The 19,368-nt window shown below is 38.4% G+C and overlaps 2 protein-coding genes across 3 annotated transcripts in view; one reads left to right on the top strand and one right to left on the bottom strand.

Moving 5' to 3' along the window:
* Nucleotides 1–3,849: 3,849 nt before the first annotated feature.
* On the top strand, nucleotides 3,850–12,251 carry LOC140332748 (uncharacterized). The gene is made up of 3 exons (XM_072413945.1): nucleotides 3,850–4,117; nucleotides 10,112–10,690; nucleotides 12,115–12,251. The coding sequence occupies exons 1-3, from the start codon at nucleotides 3,850–3,852 to the stop codon at nucleotides 12,249–12,251; spliced, it is 984 nt and encodes a 327-aa protein (XP_072270046.1).
* MZT2B (mitotic spindle organizing protein 2B) overlaps nucleotides 12,044–19,368 on the bottom strand; it is a 15,872-nt gene continuing 8,547 nt past the window's right edge. Inside the window, exons 3-4 of one of the 2 annotated variants that reach the window (XR_011921449.1) lie at nucleotides 13,306–17,192; nucleotides 12,044–12,539 (exon numbers count right to left, since the gene is read on the bottom strand). Coding sequence is in view for 1 of the 2 variants with exons in the window: in XM_072415994.1 (XP_072272095.1) it covers nucleotides 17,038–17,192 (155 nt within the window). In the remaining variant the exon portion in view is untranslated. Of the gene's footprint in view, nucleotides 17,193–19,368 lie in introns of both variants that reach the window. The other variant, XM_072415994.1, reaches the window with a different exon arrangement.

Below are 19,368 nucleotides of genomic sequence, written 5' to 3'. Positions count from 1 at the left end.
GCATGACCGCTCATATCAGTCTACGCAGCCTAAAGCTGCGTACACACTTCCAATTTTTATCGTTCAAAATGAACGATGAACGAACGACGAACGATCGATTGGGCAAAAATCGTTCGTAAAAAAAGTAACCAACGAAGCCGACGAACGAGGAAAGTCGTTGGAAACGAACGACCTGACCGGCGGATCGGATTGGACGACGATCGTTGACCATCGTTCGTGTGTACAATCGTTCGTTGATCGTCCATGGTCTGAGCATGCGTGACGAACGAACGTTCGTTCACTTCCGGTCGTGCACGTCACTCCCTGTATCGCTCAAACGATCGTATCTATTGTGTGTACAATATCTACGAACGATCGTGTCGTTATCTGTATGTGCAGGATCGGTGCTATACGATCGTTCGCAGATATTGTGCAGGATCGTTCGTCGTTCGTTTAACAACGATAATAATTGGAAGTGTGTACGTAGCTTAAGAGGGGAGCTCTCCTCACTCTGGAAGATTTTACCTTTTTTACTATTCTATTCAAAAAAAAATTTGGGTACACTTACACTTTCATTTTTTTTATGGATGGTTTTTAAGAATGGGCCTTAAATGGCTCATTAGGATCACTAAAACACCTTCCACCTATCCTGGGCCTGTTCTAGTGCCAATAATGGTACCTCATGTGCCTCAATATTTTAGTGTGACATACTAAATTACCCTAAATACACCACTTCAGAAAAATTCAGTCCTATTGCAGTAAAAATCAGATTTTGCAAATCCCTTCACTCTCCCTTGGGCTACCTACACAGGTTTAATAATTGTTGTTGAAAAGAAACTTTCATAATCTTTTTCTAACGACAAAAGACTGAAAGATGCATGAACAAGTGCTGTACATACATCGTTCTGCTCTATGGAGAAGGGAGGGGGGAGAATGACCGAGCAGCACCACGCTGCACTCTTCCCCCTTTACTTGTATTGCACTCTTGTCAATCCGCCAGGACAGATCCATGCACGACGTCAGACCAGCGCTGTACACACTCCAGATTCTCGTCTGATATCAGCCCTGAGGCAATTATCAGAAAAGAAAAAATGTATGCTAATCTGATTCACCTGGTTTTATAGGTAAGCTGCCAGTAGACATGAGACAGTGTCCTTCTCCATCCCTTTCTGATTCCTCTCCTTCCTAAAGAGATGTGTAGCTTCTTCCCCACCTATTCTCCATAATAATATATCAGTAGTTGTCTGGGCATAACCTTGAATTCTATCGTGACTATCATCTATGTGCCTTTGATCAACCTAAAGACATGACCCAACTGCTGATCTCCCCACTTTGATATGCAACAGCAACGCACTTAGCACAGGCCACTTGCCATTTTGATTGGATATCTATTTATCATTTCTTATCACACAATATTGGACACTTCACTGTAAGTTCATTTTCAAAGCCTCGATATATCCCGATGAAGCCAATATAGGCGAAACACGTTGGGAACGAGACTTTTTATGTGAATTGGAACTGAAATAGGTTGTGCCAACACAAGTTCTATCTGTATGTTGGTTATGTGCATTAGGAAATTATATTTCCTTGCTTTTTACCTTAATGTTTTCATTGAACTTTTCCTTGTTTGTAAGCAATTATAAACTATATAGTTAATTAGTAAGAAATTAAAGTATTGTTTTTTAACTGTACCAATTTATGCCTTAAAAACCTCGTTTCTTCCTCCTTCCCTCCCCCAATATTTTTTTCTCCTCTCCTCCCCAATTGTAATGCAATGATCCAGCTGGGAGCTTTTCCATCAACCAATGGTGGTAGTCTGGGCTGAGGAACTTCTGTTTTACCTCCAGGGTGTAAAAATAAATAGGCTACCACATGATATAAAAAAGATGCAAATGGCAATTGTGGCAGCCCAGTGCGTTGCACAATACACTGCACATACGGTACATTTCCTGCATGCTTGCCAATGAATGTGAATTGCTGCAAACTAATGTGTGTGGTGCGCTGGAACATAACGTAAACCCTAATGCAGTTCAATCATGTGTGGTTACAGGTTTTCAATTCCTGTATTTATTCCGTATGTTGAATTCATTGGACATGTTCAAACTTCTATAGATATACGGAATGTGCGTAGGGAAAACATGCTTTCCCATCATCCACATGTGGTCTACTATGTCACAAACAATTATAATTACAAGGTGAAAATATGTTAGGCTGAGCTGCTTTGGGCATTTTTTAATGCTCATAATCATTGCCATTATGACTGATATTATAAAACAAAGATATCCTGTCTGTGTTCATGTACAAGATACAAGTCAAAACCTGCAGCCTCGTACAGAATAATAATCCAGCATTGCGCTCAGACCCTCAGTCACCTCCACTGACCTGAGAACGAATTGATTACCCATTTATCAGCTTTTTAAATATCAGTATATCAATTGATAAACCTGCTATTGCAATTCAGAAAAACAGCATTCTGGGAGGTTTTTAAAGCATAATTAGAAAACTAGTAACTAGTTACCCACAGACATTATAGTATGACCGGCCCTTTGTGATAAAGATAGTTAGCTTGTTATGATACTGATCCAAATGTTCAGATCCAGAGTTCTGATGTCACTTTAAATAACTGCAGTTGTTCTAGGTCAGTATCTTAAATTGTTATAGCTAGGGACAGCCAGGTAACCAGCATTTCTAGAAGGAGGTCAGTAAATATTTTGTTAAGGTTTAAAAACAGGTAATTAACATGTAAATACGGGCAGGTTCAGACCTGATTCTGGATTGAGTGATCCCCTGTGGCTTCCCTTGTCAGCTGCTTGGTCACTCTTCCTAAAGATCCAATGTCTGCATATTTGACACTGCTGCCCCTATTCAATCCCTATGGATCTGCCACTGGGTGAGGCCACCATGTAGCATATTCCGAGAGGCAGCATATACCAGGCCTGAGAAAGTAGTAAATGGGCCGCACCTCACCACCAGTATGGTCATTTGGTAGAAGCATTGATGCTGTGATTGTCATGTGGAGGTGATCATGGAATGAGCCATAGCACCGCTTACACATCTGGAAAGAACATCAGATGATGCCATTAGAAAGGCTCAGTCATGTTGTCATACATAGTAATCATTCACCAGATATCCAAAAAAAATAGACATGGCAATGGTAGACTTGTTATAATTGTGCTGGAGTAGAGGAAGTTAGTGGTGTTCCCTGTAAAGATCATTATAAGCTCTCCTTCTCTCTGTGACTTGTCTCCTCCCTTCTGTTTTTATAGCTGTTGTAGGTAATGTGCTATTTCTGGAAATTGAGCCTTGTCTAATAATTTAAAAACTGATCAGAATTTTGGTTTTACTATTTTATCTGATCCTTGTTTATATTACAAGAGGTTACCAATGGACGAAAAAAAAACTTTGCTGGACAATTTTTGATTGACAAGTTAACAGCCTAAACTACCTTAGTAAATCAACCCCAACTCTTTTAGGTTAATTGGCATCCCCCCAAAATTAACCTTAGTCTGTATTAATGACATATGACTAGGGTAGGGACATTGGATTGTGAGCTCCTTTGAGGGACAGCTAGTGACATGACTATAGACTTTGTACAGCGCTGCGTACTATACCAGTGCTATATAAATACTGTATAATAATAACTCTCCACTATGCAGTCCTTATTACCAGATCCAACCATAAACAATGCATGTCCTGAGCAATGTAAAGAAAACATGTATAATAATTAACATAAACTGAAAGAAATAAGAAAACAGGACGCATGGTGGTATTCTGTTTGAGCAAGCAATAGATATGTAAAAGTGGAAGGACTAATAAGAGAAACTCCTGGTTCCTGCAGCCAGCACTATCAGCTTGTTTATTTACACATAGATGGAGGGTGATAAAAGAGCTGTGACATCCTTCCCCCAGTCAAAGAAAGCACATTCCCCTATTGTAAAGAAAGGGTTCAGCCTCCAGTGTTGGAGGTGGAGCAGAGCCCCAGTGCCATTCATTGTACAAGATACCCTCCACCAGATTGATGTGCAGGAGCAGTGCAGGAGGTCAGCCGGCTGTGTGTCTTACATACTGCAATATCCTGATGAGAAATCCAATGTGGAAATGAAAAGCAAACCTGGGCTCGGAGTCCTATTGCTGGCAGGTAAGTGTTTTGTTCAGTATGTTTTACCTACTTTACAAAATGTAAAAAAAGCTCCCGTGTTAATATAATGTGCATGTGTTAGATTTGTCCAGGGATTGCTACAAATACCCCTCCATGTAAATGTTTTCTATGTAGGCAGTTTGTTATAGTAAAGATTTGCTCAGTATGATTTTCTGCTGATATGGTGGTGGTTTACAAATACAGTTTAATATCATTAAAGATAAAGTTCTTTTTGTACTGTACGTGAACTATGTATCTAATAATGATTCCACTTATTGTCTATATTGTACTCTGTAGTGTCACAGAAGACAATAGTGATATAAAATACAATATTTCCTCCACATGTCTGTAGTGATAAGCCTGTCCTCATACTCCACATCTATTCATATTGTAAAGTTTTTATGAAAAGATCTTGCAGTCACATGCTGATACTGTAGTGCCTACTCTGCCGGCCAGCTTGGCACATGTCTGAGGCTGCACTGTCCATGGGGCTCTGTGAGAAAAGTTTAATATTAGTTTCTCTTATCTTTGTCCTCACGGTTTGTCTGGTTTATTGTCCTGCATTACAAATCATAGAGTGAGTTCTGTACTTTGTAATATTTTTGGTACTTGGTTGGTGTTTCTTTTTTAATTATTAGATGAATAGGGATTTGTTATCTTCAGACGAAGAAACAAAGGTGAATACTACACCCTGACTGAAGCTGTGTGTCAGGCTCCTTCCATTTGTGCTGAACATAATGACGGGGTCACAGATCACTACAGACAGATGCAGACAAGCCATATGTAGAGCTGCAGCATTGTTCCCAAACCTCCCCCATCTGTGACACCCTGCACATAGCGCAGCCTGTGTCTGCACTCCTCATGATTTCACCCAGCCAGGGAAATGTGACACCTCTCATGTACTAAGTGCTGGGCTGATCAACTGCTGGATCTAGATAGTAAAACAAGCATTCTCTCATTAACAGCTCCATACTAGTTTGGCCATTCAATTGGATTGCCAGGTCGGGTTCTAGCTTGGCAACTGGTAATACCAGGCATGTAATAATACACTCAGATCACAGGGCATCACTGCTGGCATACTGGGCACACAGTACCCCAAATACCCCTAGAATTTACTCAGCCCCCCCAAGGCAGGAGGCACAGAGCACACACCACCATTTATCACAGGGCATTATCACAGGGCATTGCCCATGCTATATCAGGGTTATTATTGAAGGTTTGCGGCTACGTCTACTCTGGATGACATTTGCTTTTACTGTTCCTGTGCCGTGTCCTGCAGAATTGTAATTACTGCAAATCTGTTAACACGTCATAGTGGTATCAATTAATATGACAATTTACATGATTTGATGTTGAAAGGGGAAAAGTTCTGCTGATATCTGATTACATTAACAATCAGAAGATCAGTAGCTGATTGAGGACATTCCTGAAAAGTATTATCAAAGAAGGCCAATAAATAAAGGGAGAAGATATTTATTATCTTATAGTCATAGCAAATGTTCAAACCAAAATTATTATGTGGCCCTCTGGACATCAGGGGCCATAAATGAAGACCCAACACAGAGCTGGATTGTTCGGGCCAACAAGTGGTTGGGAGATTTTAATCCAATATAAAGACTTAGAACTGGACAGACATTATACAACTAAAATGTGCAAGGCCCTGCCTGATGGATACAAAGAGAATTTAGAAAATCTTTAGGCAAGCCATACACATGGGAGAGAGGAAAAGACTGAACCAGTGAAAAATCTTCCAAAGAAATCACAATATTTTCCACAGGTGCCCAATGGATTTTGTCAGACGATCTCAATTGTTCCCTCACTATAGGGCTGACCGTGCACACATCTGCTGAATACATAAACCTGCACGCTCAGCTGACTACTCATCTATAACAAAACACCTTTTTGGCTTTTCTAAAAAACGAAGTCTGTAGTTTGCCTTATTCTGGCCACACACAGATTGTTTGTCACTTAGTTGTCATAGTGAATCAGTTTTCTGTAGTAATGAGCAATTTCTGTCTTCTCAGATTGAGGTGTAGATGTTTACCAAGGTATATCCCAGTCTATGGGAATGATGCCCCCTCCCATATTATAGTTTAATATATAGAGAGGTTTTAGTGGTGTACATGCTGCCCCATAAATAAATGTCTTTTCAAGGTGAATGGTGACACCTGAAATCAGGGCTGTGATTGGTCTGCAGGGCCCTCGGGTTCCTTCATGTTTAAATCAGATGTCTGATCAAAATGTTTTTTCCCCACATTTAGGATATTAGCGAAACATTAATCCAAACTTTGCATCCCTGCAAAATACATTTGTTTTCTGCCGTGGCGACCACCTGTTACCAAAACAGGAAGAGACAGACACTTTAAAAAAAGGGACACCTTGTTATCCAAAAAAGGGGTCAGGAAATCTGGTGTACAGGGTTCTCAAAGTATATAAAACCCCAACAATGAAGGGTGTAAGTCACATACACCTCATATGACTGTCATCCTAGACAAATGCTTGCCTTATTCTTGGGCAAAAAATCTTACATGGTTACAGCAGGCCTCGAATGTTGTTCATCAATCCACCACAACAGTTTGATGAACAAATGATTGCAGGGTGCTGCTTCCTTATCCACCTCCCTCTTTCCATTGAACAGAACAGTGTGGTGTTTACAGCACTTATTAGTTCATCCATCACTGGAATTGATCACAAAAGAATTCTACCCTATACATTTGGGTGGAGTATCTTTGAACCCCCTTTGTTAGAGAGGATATTGAGAATTATGCGCTGTGATAACCGGTGTTATGGTAACATTAATGTACGCTCTATTAAAAGGTCAGATCTGAAGTAAATCAGAAGTAAAAGTTTCTCCTGACTTATCACAACTGATTGATCCAGTAGACTGGAAACTTTGGTAAACATCAAATTGAAGTTCATGTTCTAAGCTGCGTGTACAAATAAAAAATAACCTGCAACCAACATGTCACTTTGCTATCTAAAAAATAAAATAAAATAAAAATATCATTGAAGTGAATATTAAGGAGGGTGTTGCTTTGTTTGCTGGAACTTCTATGGTAAAACTTCCAGCCCTGACAACCATTTTCTAGTTTGTAAGGTCCTAACAGGGTAATTTGTTTGCAATGCATTAACCTATAAAACACTAGAGGATTGTCACCAGAGATCAAAATCCAGCATGTGCACATTGGCCCCCCTACATGATTTAGTTATCTGCTGTGGAGGATTAGTAAACAACCAAGTGTGGACAACTATTGTCATATTCTATGAAGGACACAGCAGGGTGCCTCCAGCTCCTCCTCCAAACAACTGAGTAACATCACATGTATGGCAGTCATTCATTCTCCTGTGACTGCAATCCGTATGCAGCTTTACCATAGTATGTATTGTCCCAGACCCTTTCCCCACACAAAGACATTGCCTGCAGATGCCTCAACCCTTTATACACACACACAGACAACAGCTTGTATAAGAGCCGTGTGCACAGCAAAGCTCGAAGGACCAAAATATTGCTTTCACATTGCTGTAGTTGGATTATTGGCAAACAAAAGTCATCTATGTCCAACTATAATAAATGAAGTATAGAATATGTAAACCTATTTGTGCCATGTAAAACAGATATTACAGGGAATGTTTTCTGCCTTCCATAGGTTAGTCCATCATCAGGATTCTTGCATATCACACATTAACTCAGGCTGTGAATGAATAACTCCCTGCCTATGTAATGTATGTCACACTGACATGTGATCTTATATACCTTCAAAGAGGAAACCTGATTAATAAACACAAACATGTTACATAGCTGACTGCTTGCAGAACAGGAGTGCTAACAGGTTCAGTAGAATTCATACCTAAGCATAAATGACTATACTGTACACTCAACAAAAACTAAAAATACAGTGACAGCCCATTTATCTCCATCCACTACTATTGTCCCATTATCAGGAATATTTGTGTTTCCTGAACACACTATACCAATGTTTCTCATCCAGGATTCCTCCAGCATCTGTATGATGACATTCTTCCAGTTTACCACCACACTATTGTACTGTGAGCTGTGGTTTATTTATTGTAGGGATACCCTAAAGACCTAAAACAAAATCCTCAAAGGGTTCCTCCACGGAAAAAAAAGTCAAGAAAGCCCACGCTGTATAGTCCATAACTATAAAGAAACTCATCTTATTATAGCTATGGAATGCTGGGGCAGATGTGATGTTATAAACACCACACTAGTATGCTGCAAGGTTTTTGTTGGACATCTCTATTGTATGTACCTGCCAAAATTTAGCCTTGTGTTCTAACACTATATTCCAAATTCCTGCTCTTCTCATGCATTTGTAACAGGAAATGTTACTTTAAAAAATAAGATTATTATCTGTACCTGTCTAACCTACACAGATTGAGGAGGCACCTTGTAGGCATCATTCATCATACTATAACAACATGGCCACCAGTTGAGTTCTTACCCATCCTTGGCAGCTGTGGTTTTAAATCCGAGTTGGTTGCTTTACAGTTTGGGCTGCTCTGTGATTTATTAATGTTCTCCAAACTGGAAACGATAAGACTATCATGAGAGAACCTGGGTGATCCAGCAAACCTGGTCTTCGCAGCTAAAAGTGGGATGCCTACATCATGTCGTGTACCCTGATAAGTCCACACTATATTTTCCTGTTGGAGAAATGCTGTGAAATTTGTTTGTTTTTTTATTACTGAAGCAGACAAATCAATATGAAAAAACACTAAGACATCCTCTCTAGGACATTTGGTATATTTATTGGTATGTTAGATGGGATCGGACACAGATGTAGATGTATCCCCAGGCTTTCATATCAGGGATTCTTTTAAAAGTTTTTCCATGACCTAGATACGGCTTAATATCCGGTGATTTAGAAATGATTGCAATATATTGTAAGCTTTAAAGTAAACCTGTTCTGAGGAAAATATGCAGAAAATTGCTGATCCACCTTTTGTTCAGTGGATTTCCTATTTTCTGGCTTACTGACCTGAAACATGTATGCAGATCAAGTGTTCTGAATTCACTGGCAGCGTGCTTGTTCTGGGTTTGTGTCCCAAAACATATTGAAGCCAGAGATATATTCATTTTTAAAGGGCAGTATTGACAATCTAAACCCCACCAAACACTGGACTATTGTTTTCCGTTCTGAACCTTACACAGGTCACATAAATACATTCCATAAAGTGATGACATGGATTTTGTATATCAGCCATGCAGTCAGCATCTCTGCTTAGCAATGGCGGAGATCTGTATTTTTTTTAACATAAGAAAGGGAAAGTATGATTAAGATGCCAAACTAGGAGGAGGCAGCCTGCATGTTTATGAGAATATTAATGGCTGCACCATTCACAGACATAATTAAAAACAAAAGAACCAATTTTTTGGCATCTGAAGTTTAACCTGCTTTTATTTTGCATTCCCCAATTTCTTCCTTTCGCCTCCCCTCCACATTAAAAGTCTTAGGAAAAACATTTCAGTTAACATTACATACCTGATTATAGATTACCAAGTCTCTGCTATGAAGGCAGATGATGGCTGGCTGGAGGGCCAGCAGGGTGTATGGCTGTTTGAAACAGGAAGCAGTGGTAATACCCCTGAGGTAGTGATGATGAGGTCCCAGGACTGCAAGAACCTAAATCCAATGCATGAAAAGTCAGGTCAGAGACAACTGGGCAGGAAAGGTGATGCTGGATGTCTACAGATAAGGCAAGTATTATCTGATTTGCTGCAGCATCTAATGCACATTGTAATAAGCGGTGTTCAGTGAAATCACAGTAAGTAATTTCAGTACAGGAGAGGAGTTCAGAATTACATATCAACACACAATCATATAATTATTTACATTCATGATCAGACTTCATTCAGGTACCTTTGCCATTGTTAAATGCCTTCTCCTAAATGTTCGGCCTTTTTTGTCTTTTGAATATAAACCTAAATGTAAGTCTGATTATTAACTAGGTGATTTTTATTTTCACCTGCAGCTTTGCTGGGAGCTATTGGCTTTTGGCTGAGTAATGCGGCAGCAGACATATTCTACTTACTTGCTAGTGAGTCTGACACTGATAAAAGCCATGGATCTACAATCCCCATCTCTCTGACAAAAGCTTATGAAAGCAGGATTTATAATCGCAAGAATCCTCCAGTGGAAAGTTTAACTGTAGACACAACTTCATTCACTTTCAGTGATATCCCTACTGACTCAGAAGAAAGAACTCCAAATTCAACACAAATACTAACAGAGATCTATCCCGCTACAACAGAAAAGTCCAATTCTTCAACCGAGCATCTGGCCCCTGGATGGATCACTGTGAACATGACCACTGTACAAAGTCCCATCGATAACAGCACAGGAACTGGAGCAGATACAGCGACAATCACAACTTCAAATCACACACACTCCACTCCAATAACTTCCTTTACTGGAATGGGCTCAGTTACTCATGAAGTTACAACTGTTAAAATGGAGGCTGACAAATCTGTTTGTATTTCCACGTCTAGTCTGACTGATGCAGAGGTCTTTGCAATCGTCATTGGAGCCGTGTTCCTTACTATAGTACTGAGTAAGTATATATCTCTTTTAATTCAGATACAAATGCTACGGACACCAAATCTGGATGCTTTATTACTTGGCTAGGATGCCTCGCTCTCTGTAGCTCAGTCCCCCTGATCCCTACTTCCAGATTATCTGTTTTGTGTTTGTAAATTAGATTAAAAGCTTTATAAACTACAAAGTTACTTCTGAGTAGGGGAGCTGCTCAGAGATTTAGATGGCTTAATTATTTCTGTGTGGATTTTAAGGATGAATTGCTCCACAGTGCCTGCAGAGTTTAAAGAATGTTTGTTTTATCTGATTTAATGCTCATTCTGAATATGTAAAACTTATGTAAGTGGTGTGAAACATATGTAAGTACACTAAAACTGCATTTTTAGTAGATGATGAGCAGCCTCATTACCTGGCCAGGATCCTATACCTTTCTTGACAGTTACACATATCAGAATACCCCCATCATCCCCCTCCCAGGATTATACTCGGCGGTCTCTAATCCAGGGAGATATTGCTAACAAGACTTCACAGGTAATTGTTGAAATATTTTAGGTCTGGTCTGAGAGTCTCTCCACTTACTCCTATGGGGCATCCAAGTAAGCTCTTGTACTTGGAGTACAAAAGGGCCTGGCTGGATATATAGGTGGAGGATTGAATTCCTTGTTTATATTGGAAAAACCAACATCTTTTTAGTTGTGATGGCCTGTAGTGATTTTGTTGTGTTACATCACTTTTTAGAACTAAGCTCAATAGGGCAAACTCTTTACAGGCAGAAGAGGTGGTAAGTAGTGTTGTGCCTAGTGCTACCGTCAATGGAACCTTTTCCAATTAGGATCAGGGTCACAATAAAAACCTGACAGAAGTTTGTATAACTCTTCCAAAGCAAAACTTTGTTTTGGTTAAAGTTCCACTTTAACCCACACCAAAATATCTAGAACTTTACCAAATAGCATATAAATGGCTAACATGAACCGTAATAAAGATCTCTTGGCATTTCACTAGGTGCTATTTCAATGACAAGGTCAGAGGTATTTTCTCCAGGCACATCACAAGGGTAATATTGGAACTTGTGATTCAAATGGTTCATTAAGTCATAGGACACTTTATTTTACAAAATGATATTCTAAATATCCTTCAAACTTAAACAACCTGTACCCAACCTGTACACCCAAAGTAACACAGTTTTCTTAAGACATAGCCAAGCTTTTGTTAGATAGCCCTACCAGGTGCTCAATGGTGTGCAACAGAAAGATAATGAATGAATGTAACCTGCCCCTCAATAACCAATTATAACTCAGGGATATTTCCTGCCAAATGCAGACCCGATATTGTGCAATCAGAGCAAGAAAAAGAAAGCCCTTGTCCATGGTCAATGATAAGAATGTAATGTTTTATTAAACACACACTGGGAAAATTGACTTATGAAATATTCTGTTATAGGTGCTATTCTCTACCAGTTTGCAGTATTCCTGAGAAAGAAACAAACCACTGTGGACAGCTCTATATACATAATTGAAAATGAACATCAAAAGCATGATCTGGAAGCAAATGGATTACAAGTGGACACAAGGTTATAACAGATACATAATTTGTGGCATGAGTATAGCAATGAAAATAACCACTGAATGACTAGATGTCTGAAAGGAAGAAAACATAATACACAGCCAACTACATGTCTATTAAGGAGAGGCTCTCTGATTGGTTGCCAAGGGTTGATTTATCTTGCACATCATCGTCTCTCCTGCCACCGCCTTATTTGATATAAAAATTGAGCTAAATACCAACAGCAAACCAGCACAGTTTCTTGTTGAATTTAGTCTTTTCCAGGATACCCGGAAGGATTTCAGGATACCTGCTGCTGCCATCTGTTACGGGAAAAATGTTTTGTTAATGAATATTCTATATTATCTCCTATGGATGGGCAAACAATGTAACGTGTAATGTATACATTTTAAAGATTAAATGTATGTGTGTAATTCCAGTGTATATAGCACAAAATGTATGTAACTTTGTTTTGGCATAATAAAGTTTTGTATGAAACATCCTTTTTATATTACACAAGTAGAGATGTAGAGACAAATTTCCACTATACAGGAAAATAGCAATTCCGCTAAGGTCCTTTTAAAGTGTAACTGTACAATTGCCTATAATATTTTCATATTTACAGGGCATTATTAAACATTATAAGGTGCAGGGACTGTGAAACAATTCTTGCTCAACAAAGTTGTTTAAAGTGATCTGAATTATGATTTCCTTCAGAGTATATGCAGTTCATATACAGGTTGTTTTAAATTTCTTTTCCAGATGTTAAAACATGTAACAGATGGAATTCACAAAATTGATCATTTTTGATTTGCACGAAATTGAAAAGGGGCTCAGTTACTTCTAAAGTTACAACTACTAGAATGAAGGCACACAAATTTGTTTGTATTGCCACGTCTAGTCTCACAGACACGACACGTTAAGGATGAATTGTTCCACAGTATCAGCAGCTTCGCAGTTTGAAGGGGTTTTGTTTTTCTCTGAATTAATGTTTGTCAGGAATATACAGCCTGATCACAGTTCAACGTCAAAAACCTAAATAAGTACACCAAAAGCTGCATTATAAGTAGATGATGTGCAGCCAATTACCTGCGTTTCTCACATATCTAGGTGGTTCTGGCAGAAATATCTCTGCAATTTCAGTTCTCTAAACACCATCTGCTAACAGGAAAAGAAGGTCTCAAATTAGATTTGAATTTTTTATTTTATAGTTATGGTTAGAGACAGTCAGCATAATGGACAGACCAAAACTCCAGGAACTCTGAAATTGTCCTTTCTTACCTTTAAGGATTCTTTGGTCATTTTTTATACTAAAGCTCACTGATAGTTTCAAAAATTCGAAAAGGTTTTGTTCACCTTTAATTTAAATAAACAAGAAAAACTTTTTTTTTTTTTTAATTTCTACATGAAAGTAAGTATATATCAGAAAGTTAACATTCTGTGATGATGAGAAGGAGTTGTAAACTGCAATTCAAAATCTTGGAATATATGTCTCCTTTATGTAATGTACTCCCCTAATCATTTCAAAATTTAAGTAATGATCAGGGGAATTATGATAAAAATATACATTTTGTTTTGGTATCATTACATTGTTACCTCTATAAAGCGATGGTGTAATGTAGAGTGCAGTATCCAACAACAACAACCAATAAGATGTTACCATTCTTGAGTATAAGCAGCACCAACATCATTACTTACACTGCAGTCAGGTATTACACCTAAAAAAAGAATCATTACACTTAAACCCAGTAAGCAGAGTTCAGAAGACGAAACAGGAAAAAATAAAATAACAACATCAAATCTGTTTTTTTAGGACATGCTGAAATAAAATAGCTCATAATCCAACTTGCATTTTAGGTATAGAATTATTTTAGAACAATGTAACCTTGGGCTATGCCTATATTACAAGAAAAAAAACAAATCATGGAAGATAAAGCTTACAGGACAAAGACACGGGTAACTACTTGGCATTATCCAGTCTTATTAACAATGACAACATCTGATCATCAATAAATAGATTTCCAGAACATATATACATCTTTTTTCATTTTTACATGTTATACAATAAGGCTTTGTCATTGCACAATGGATGTGGTGAGGTGTAATCATAAGGCTTTGGCTAATAACAACAAAGTCACAACTTTGGCTAGAACACAACAAAACTAAGACAGCAGGATTATTACACTCCCACTGCATACAAAGCAAGGAACACAGAAGCAGTATCTTCTGAACAATCTAGCTTTAAACTACACATACTCCTGATATTCCTGCAGGAAAGAAATTATTCTACTCGCAGCATGGTTCAAGTTTTATCATCACTTCTTTAAATTAGGTACCTGCAATTAAAACAAAATATATAAATCTAAATTTCTAAAAATGTTTAACATAATGTTTGCTTTGCAAATCTGCAGCATACATTTAGGGAGATCACTATGCTGAGTTCTGAGCTACCTGTGTTATGGATATAATGGGTAGAGGTTGATATGGGGAGTTCAGGTGATGTGACTACACACAGGTTTTTGTGAGAGGAATTTTTCCAAGGATAAAATAAATCATATAGTACTACTACCTAATGTTACAGAAAGAGCTGCCAGTAACCTCAGTGTTCTCCCCAGACCCTTTTAGGTGGTTACTGATGAGTTGGGTCAACATTTCTGGGTTGAGCACTGAACCTACTTACTGTTACTGTAAACTGGGAATAAATGCTCCAGATTACCACAACAATCCCTTTCGTAGCTGGAAGTTATAGAGGACAGATTACTGATGTGGCTCTGTAAAGGCAAACAGGCAACATACCAAGCAGGAAGGGAAATGCCAAGACATCAGTGAGATTCTAGCCTAGATCTGTAGATTTTGCACTGCAACACAATCATGAATTATAAGGACCTAGTCTAACACTGGAACTCCTGAAATATTTGGAGTAAACCTACAGCTGCCCTGTATACACATTGTCTTGTGCCTGATCCGCAGGTACAGAATGCAATATATTGTGTACTTCAAAGAAGCAAGAAAATATCTGGAATAGTCCAATGTAACATCATAAGACCTTTTTCTGTAGTTGCTACATTTTCAATTGTTCTTATTAGGACATAATAGGTCAAAAGAAACACAGCACAACGCAAATGTCAAATAAAGCCTCCGAGTTGTCCATGTTTGCTGCTCAAACAACAAGGTACTGTATTCCAAGAATCGCAGGCAATGCCTTAAAATGTAAATAATGGGAAAACCCCCAGGAAGGAATCTCACTTGTTGCATGCACCTCCAATACGTAACATATTAAAAGGTGCAGAAGTGCATTTTTTTTTTCCAGGCTTCAACATCAGTCATTTTTTGTACCATTTTCTGTAGAACTCTACAAAGCAGCCTATTTATACCTATTTATACCTATCTATACCTACCCCTGCAAAGGCATCACATGACATTTCTGAAACTTTCAAAATATAGGTGAAAAACATGTTAGAAAAGAAATTAATGCAACTGGCACTGGTGTTTTGCTTTTAAAGTGAAGATTCTAATGGGATTATTTCTTACCACACACATTAGAACCTGACTGTGCAATTTAGATCTTCCAAAACTATGTCGTATATGGGAGTATGTGACTGGAAAAAATGTAATTTGATAGCTTTGGTTGGTCCACATATTACATAGAGTTAAATGAAAAGCTGCTTATACAAATACATATTTAGGATAAAATGTGGGGCACTTTATCCTTCTCCAAATACTCTGCAAGACACTGCTGGGACTAGCTCATGCATCAAAGATGTACCCTATGTTTGATGTGCACATACATAAGGAAAATACCCCTTGAGCATACAACTTTAAAAACAAGTCAGTAATAAACTCCCATATTTTCACCCTGACAGACACTGAGGGCAAAAATTGTCATTTATATGACATAAATTATTTCCTACATTCCCTTTACAGCTGCAACCATCTTTTAATGTGCACAGTTTAATACATTTTCCCTGGAAATCATCATCTAAAAGCTGACTATATAAAGTTCTAATAATACTCTTCCTCTCTCCCTCTCCTGACTGGCCAAAAAAGTAGTAGCAGCACATTCATGAGGTAATCCATGTGCTCAGTCACCCTGTAAAACATTCTGAGTTTTAGAATGATAGCACAGTGAAAAACTCAATAGGGGTCTGACTGTAAAGCCCTGTATAGAGCTGTTCCATGAACATTGTAGCTGGAAACGATTGTTACCATTTTCAGCGACTTATGAACGAATGAGTGCTGTATACACAGCATCACTCTGTTATATGGAAAGAGAAGAGAGGAGGACGAGCGAGTGGCAGCCTCCCCTCCATAGGCAGATTGATGAACATACACGTCAGATTTTCACCAGAGACCAGCAGAGCAGTTTGTCTTGGGAGCCGATTTGTGACATGTGTGCGTAGCTATAGTGCTTCACTTCCTTTCATTCTGGGTGCTTCTGTACTTGACACTCTAGAGACCTAATATAAATAGAAATTCAAGTACACATACTAGCTGTTTAAAAATAAACATTTTATCAAGAACACATAATCTGATTAAAGGGCATTTTGGAAACTAGCCTAGAGTTCTTGCATTAAAACCAGTGTCAGTTGCATGTAAATTGACACAGTATCATCTAACTTCAGGCAGAACAACTATCCAGTCTCTGTAAAACATTCAGGCCTATTACATTCAGGGAATTATCCATGGAAGATACATTACTTGTATCCACTAACTTTAGCAATCTGATGAGGTTACTGATGGAGCAGCAGCATTCAGTATAGCATGTGTAAACAGAGGGCCAATGTCTGCCATACTTGAAGGTAACAAACCACAACAATGATGCTATGTACTGCTCCCTCCACTGCTTTTTCCCGAGCTGCTGCTTTTTTGCATGCGGCTGGCACTTGGTTGGCGAGGCACTCTCTGACTTGATCCTTCTCTGCTGCTTCTTTCACTGTGTCCTTGACTTGTGTTTGGAGGATTCAGTTTGTTTTTTCCTGCAGATAAAAAAGTTGCTGTTTTAATTCAACCTCAAGACAAATGTACAGCAATATTTTACTTTTTGCTAAGGTCCCTTGTGTTGAGTATTTCTATGTGAAAGAACAAGAGCATTGTGCATTTGTAAAACTGGAAATTGTAATACATTGTTTTATGGGATGAGAAATCAGTGTTGACCCCTGGTATGGGCATGACATCTATACAGTTAGGCACCTATGGTCAAATAACATCATTTTTTTTAATTTGTGACATGAACAATAAAATGTAAGAATGCATTTAACCTAATTTATTATTTATTGTCCAAATTTAGCTAAGTGAATAAAGAAAAAAATGGCATTTTCTTAAGGCTGGATAACATGTCAGACAGACACTAGCTCTTTGATTAAGACCCTCCTAAGGGGTGACACACATCAATTATGGACTCAGCCAGGGAGTGGTATGTGATCATTTATTATACTGGCATGGTGTGCAGTGGCTTTAAAAATGAACTGTGTAACTGAGCATTATCTTCCCTTTTCTGTTCAAAATCAAAATTATTATTTGATATTATATGGCAAATGTATTCAATCCTGGACCAGAATCATTCCAAGTTTGCTGCATCACCCATGATAGACTATTTTCTCCAGTCTTTGGAGAGCTTTGATAAATCAGGCCCAAAAAATTAGCTTTCTAAACCACCCAGTTAGTATTCTTACATAAAAACAACATAAGGAACAAAGAAATTGTACATCCAGAATATTCACGCACTGTGTTCAGAACACTTATTGATTCTCAAACAATAATATTATTTGGTTTTCCTAATAAGGTTTTATTGTCTGCTGTAAAAATCCAAAAAGATTTAATCTGAGTTTACAGGGAAGAAATTTCCTACAGCCCCCAATAAAACCAGGAATTGGTAAGTGATGAAGATGCAATTCAAAACCTGCATTTTGTCAGAATGGCAGCTGTGATTTTTATTAGATTGTAGATTTGAAATAAAAAAATATTTAAAGATGCTCACTATACAATCATGTCAACTAAAAATGTTATAAGTATTGAATGCGTTACCTGTATTAGTTTTCCTGTCAACAAATGCACAAATGTATACTTGGGGTCACCAGGTATGTAAATGAACAATCTCCCCCCCAGACATCTGGAGATGTGTTGTCAAGGGACATTAGCAATACAAAGTGATCCGAGTCTTTTTGTTTACAGTAGCTTTTTAGCCAGCCTTACATAGGGCACAACACAGATCTACTTTGAAGCCAAGCAGCAAGCATTAGCCATCTCTACTTAGCGGTGCTCATATGCAAGCACTGCCACTAATGCCAGGAAAAGCACGCAAATGTGTATACATACAGGCGCATATCAGTGGCTGATGTACCAGTCACAACTAGCATGTAAATAAACCATTATACCGACATTAATATTATTACCAACATTTTTGTCCTACTCAAACTTGTACCAGGCAACAAGCAGCTTTACAGTCCACCCAAAAGTGTGACATCAGTTGTAGGTGGAATCCAAAAGGCTGAATTCGCTCAATAGATGATGTTAGCAATCAAAACTACTACCATAGTTCTTAGTTCATGGCTTTTTTTTATAGTTTTCTGTCTTGGTGCATTTTCATGTTCCCCACAGATTTAACAGGAATTCAGATTAATAAAAAAACATCACTATTGAATTATTTCTCATATATCATTGCGTTTCCCCACTGATCCTGGGTTGTTTCCTTACCTCATTAGCCATAGAATACAAAAAAAGTACTGCAATATGGAAAGGCAGAGGGAATGTCATGTGCTCCCTATACCCAGAAATACCAGGTATTACCCAGACGGTCTAGTGGCGGCACAGAGAAGCAGGGGAACAAGCAGTTATCCCAAAAAGTAAAGAGAACCTATTTTGCTGCCCAATATGAGTGAAGAACAAGTTTACTTGAGATGACAACTGAAGTCTCAGATTTGTCTTTTTCTAGTCTTGTACTGATATATGTAAATTGTAACAGAATTCTACCTGGAAATGTTATTCCTGCTCTCTTCCTTCACTGCTCCAACCTGGCACATATAATAACCTGGGACTCTTCATCACAAGCACTCTACTAAAGCTGCGTACACACTTCCAATTTTTGTCGTTGGAAAGGATCTTTCACGATCCTTTCCAACGACAAGGGAGTGCACGATGCATGAACGGTGCTGT

Source organism: Pyxicephalus adspersus, chromosome 6 (assembly GCF_032062135.1).
Source record: "Pyxicephalus adspersus chromosome 6, UCB_Pads_2.0, whole genome shotgun sequence".
Classification (NCBI taxonomy): domain Eukaryota; kingdom Metazoa; phylum Chordata; class Amphibia; order Anura; family Pyxicephalidae; genus Pyxicephalus; species Pyxicephalus adspersus.
The sequence above is the reverse complement of the archived record's forward strand: the minus strand, read 5'-3'. Positions and strand labels throughout refer to the sequence as shown.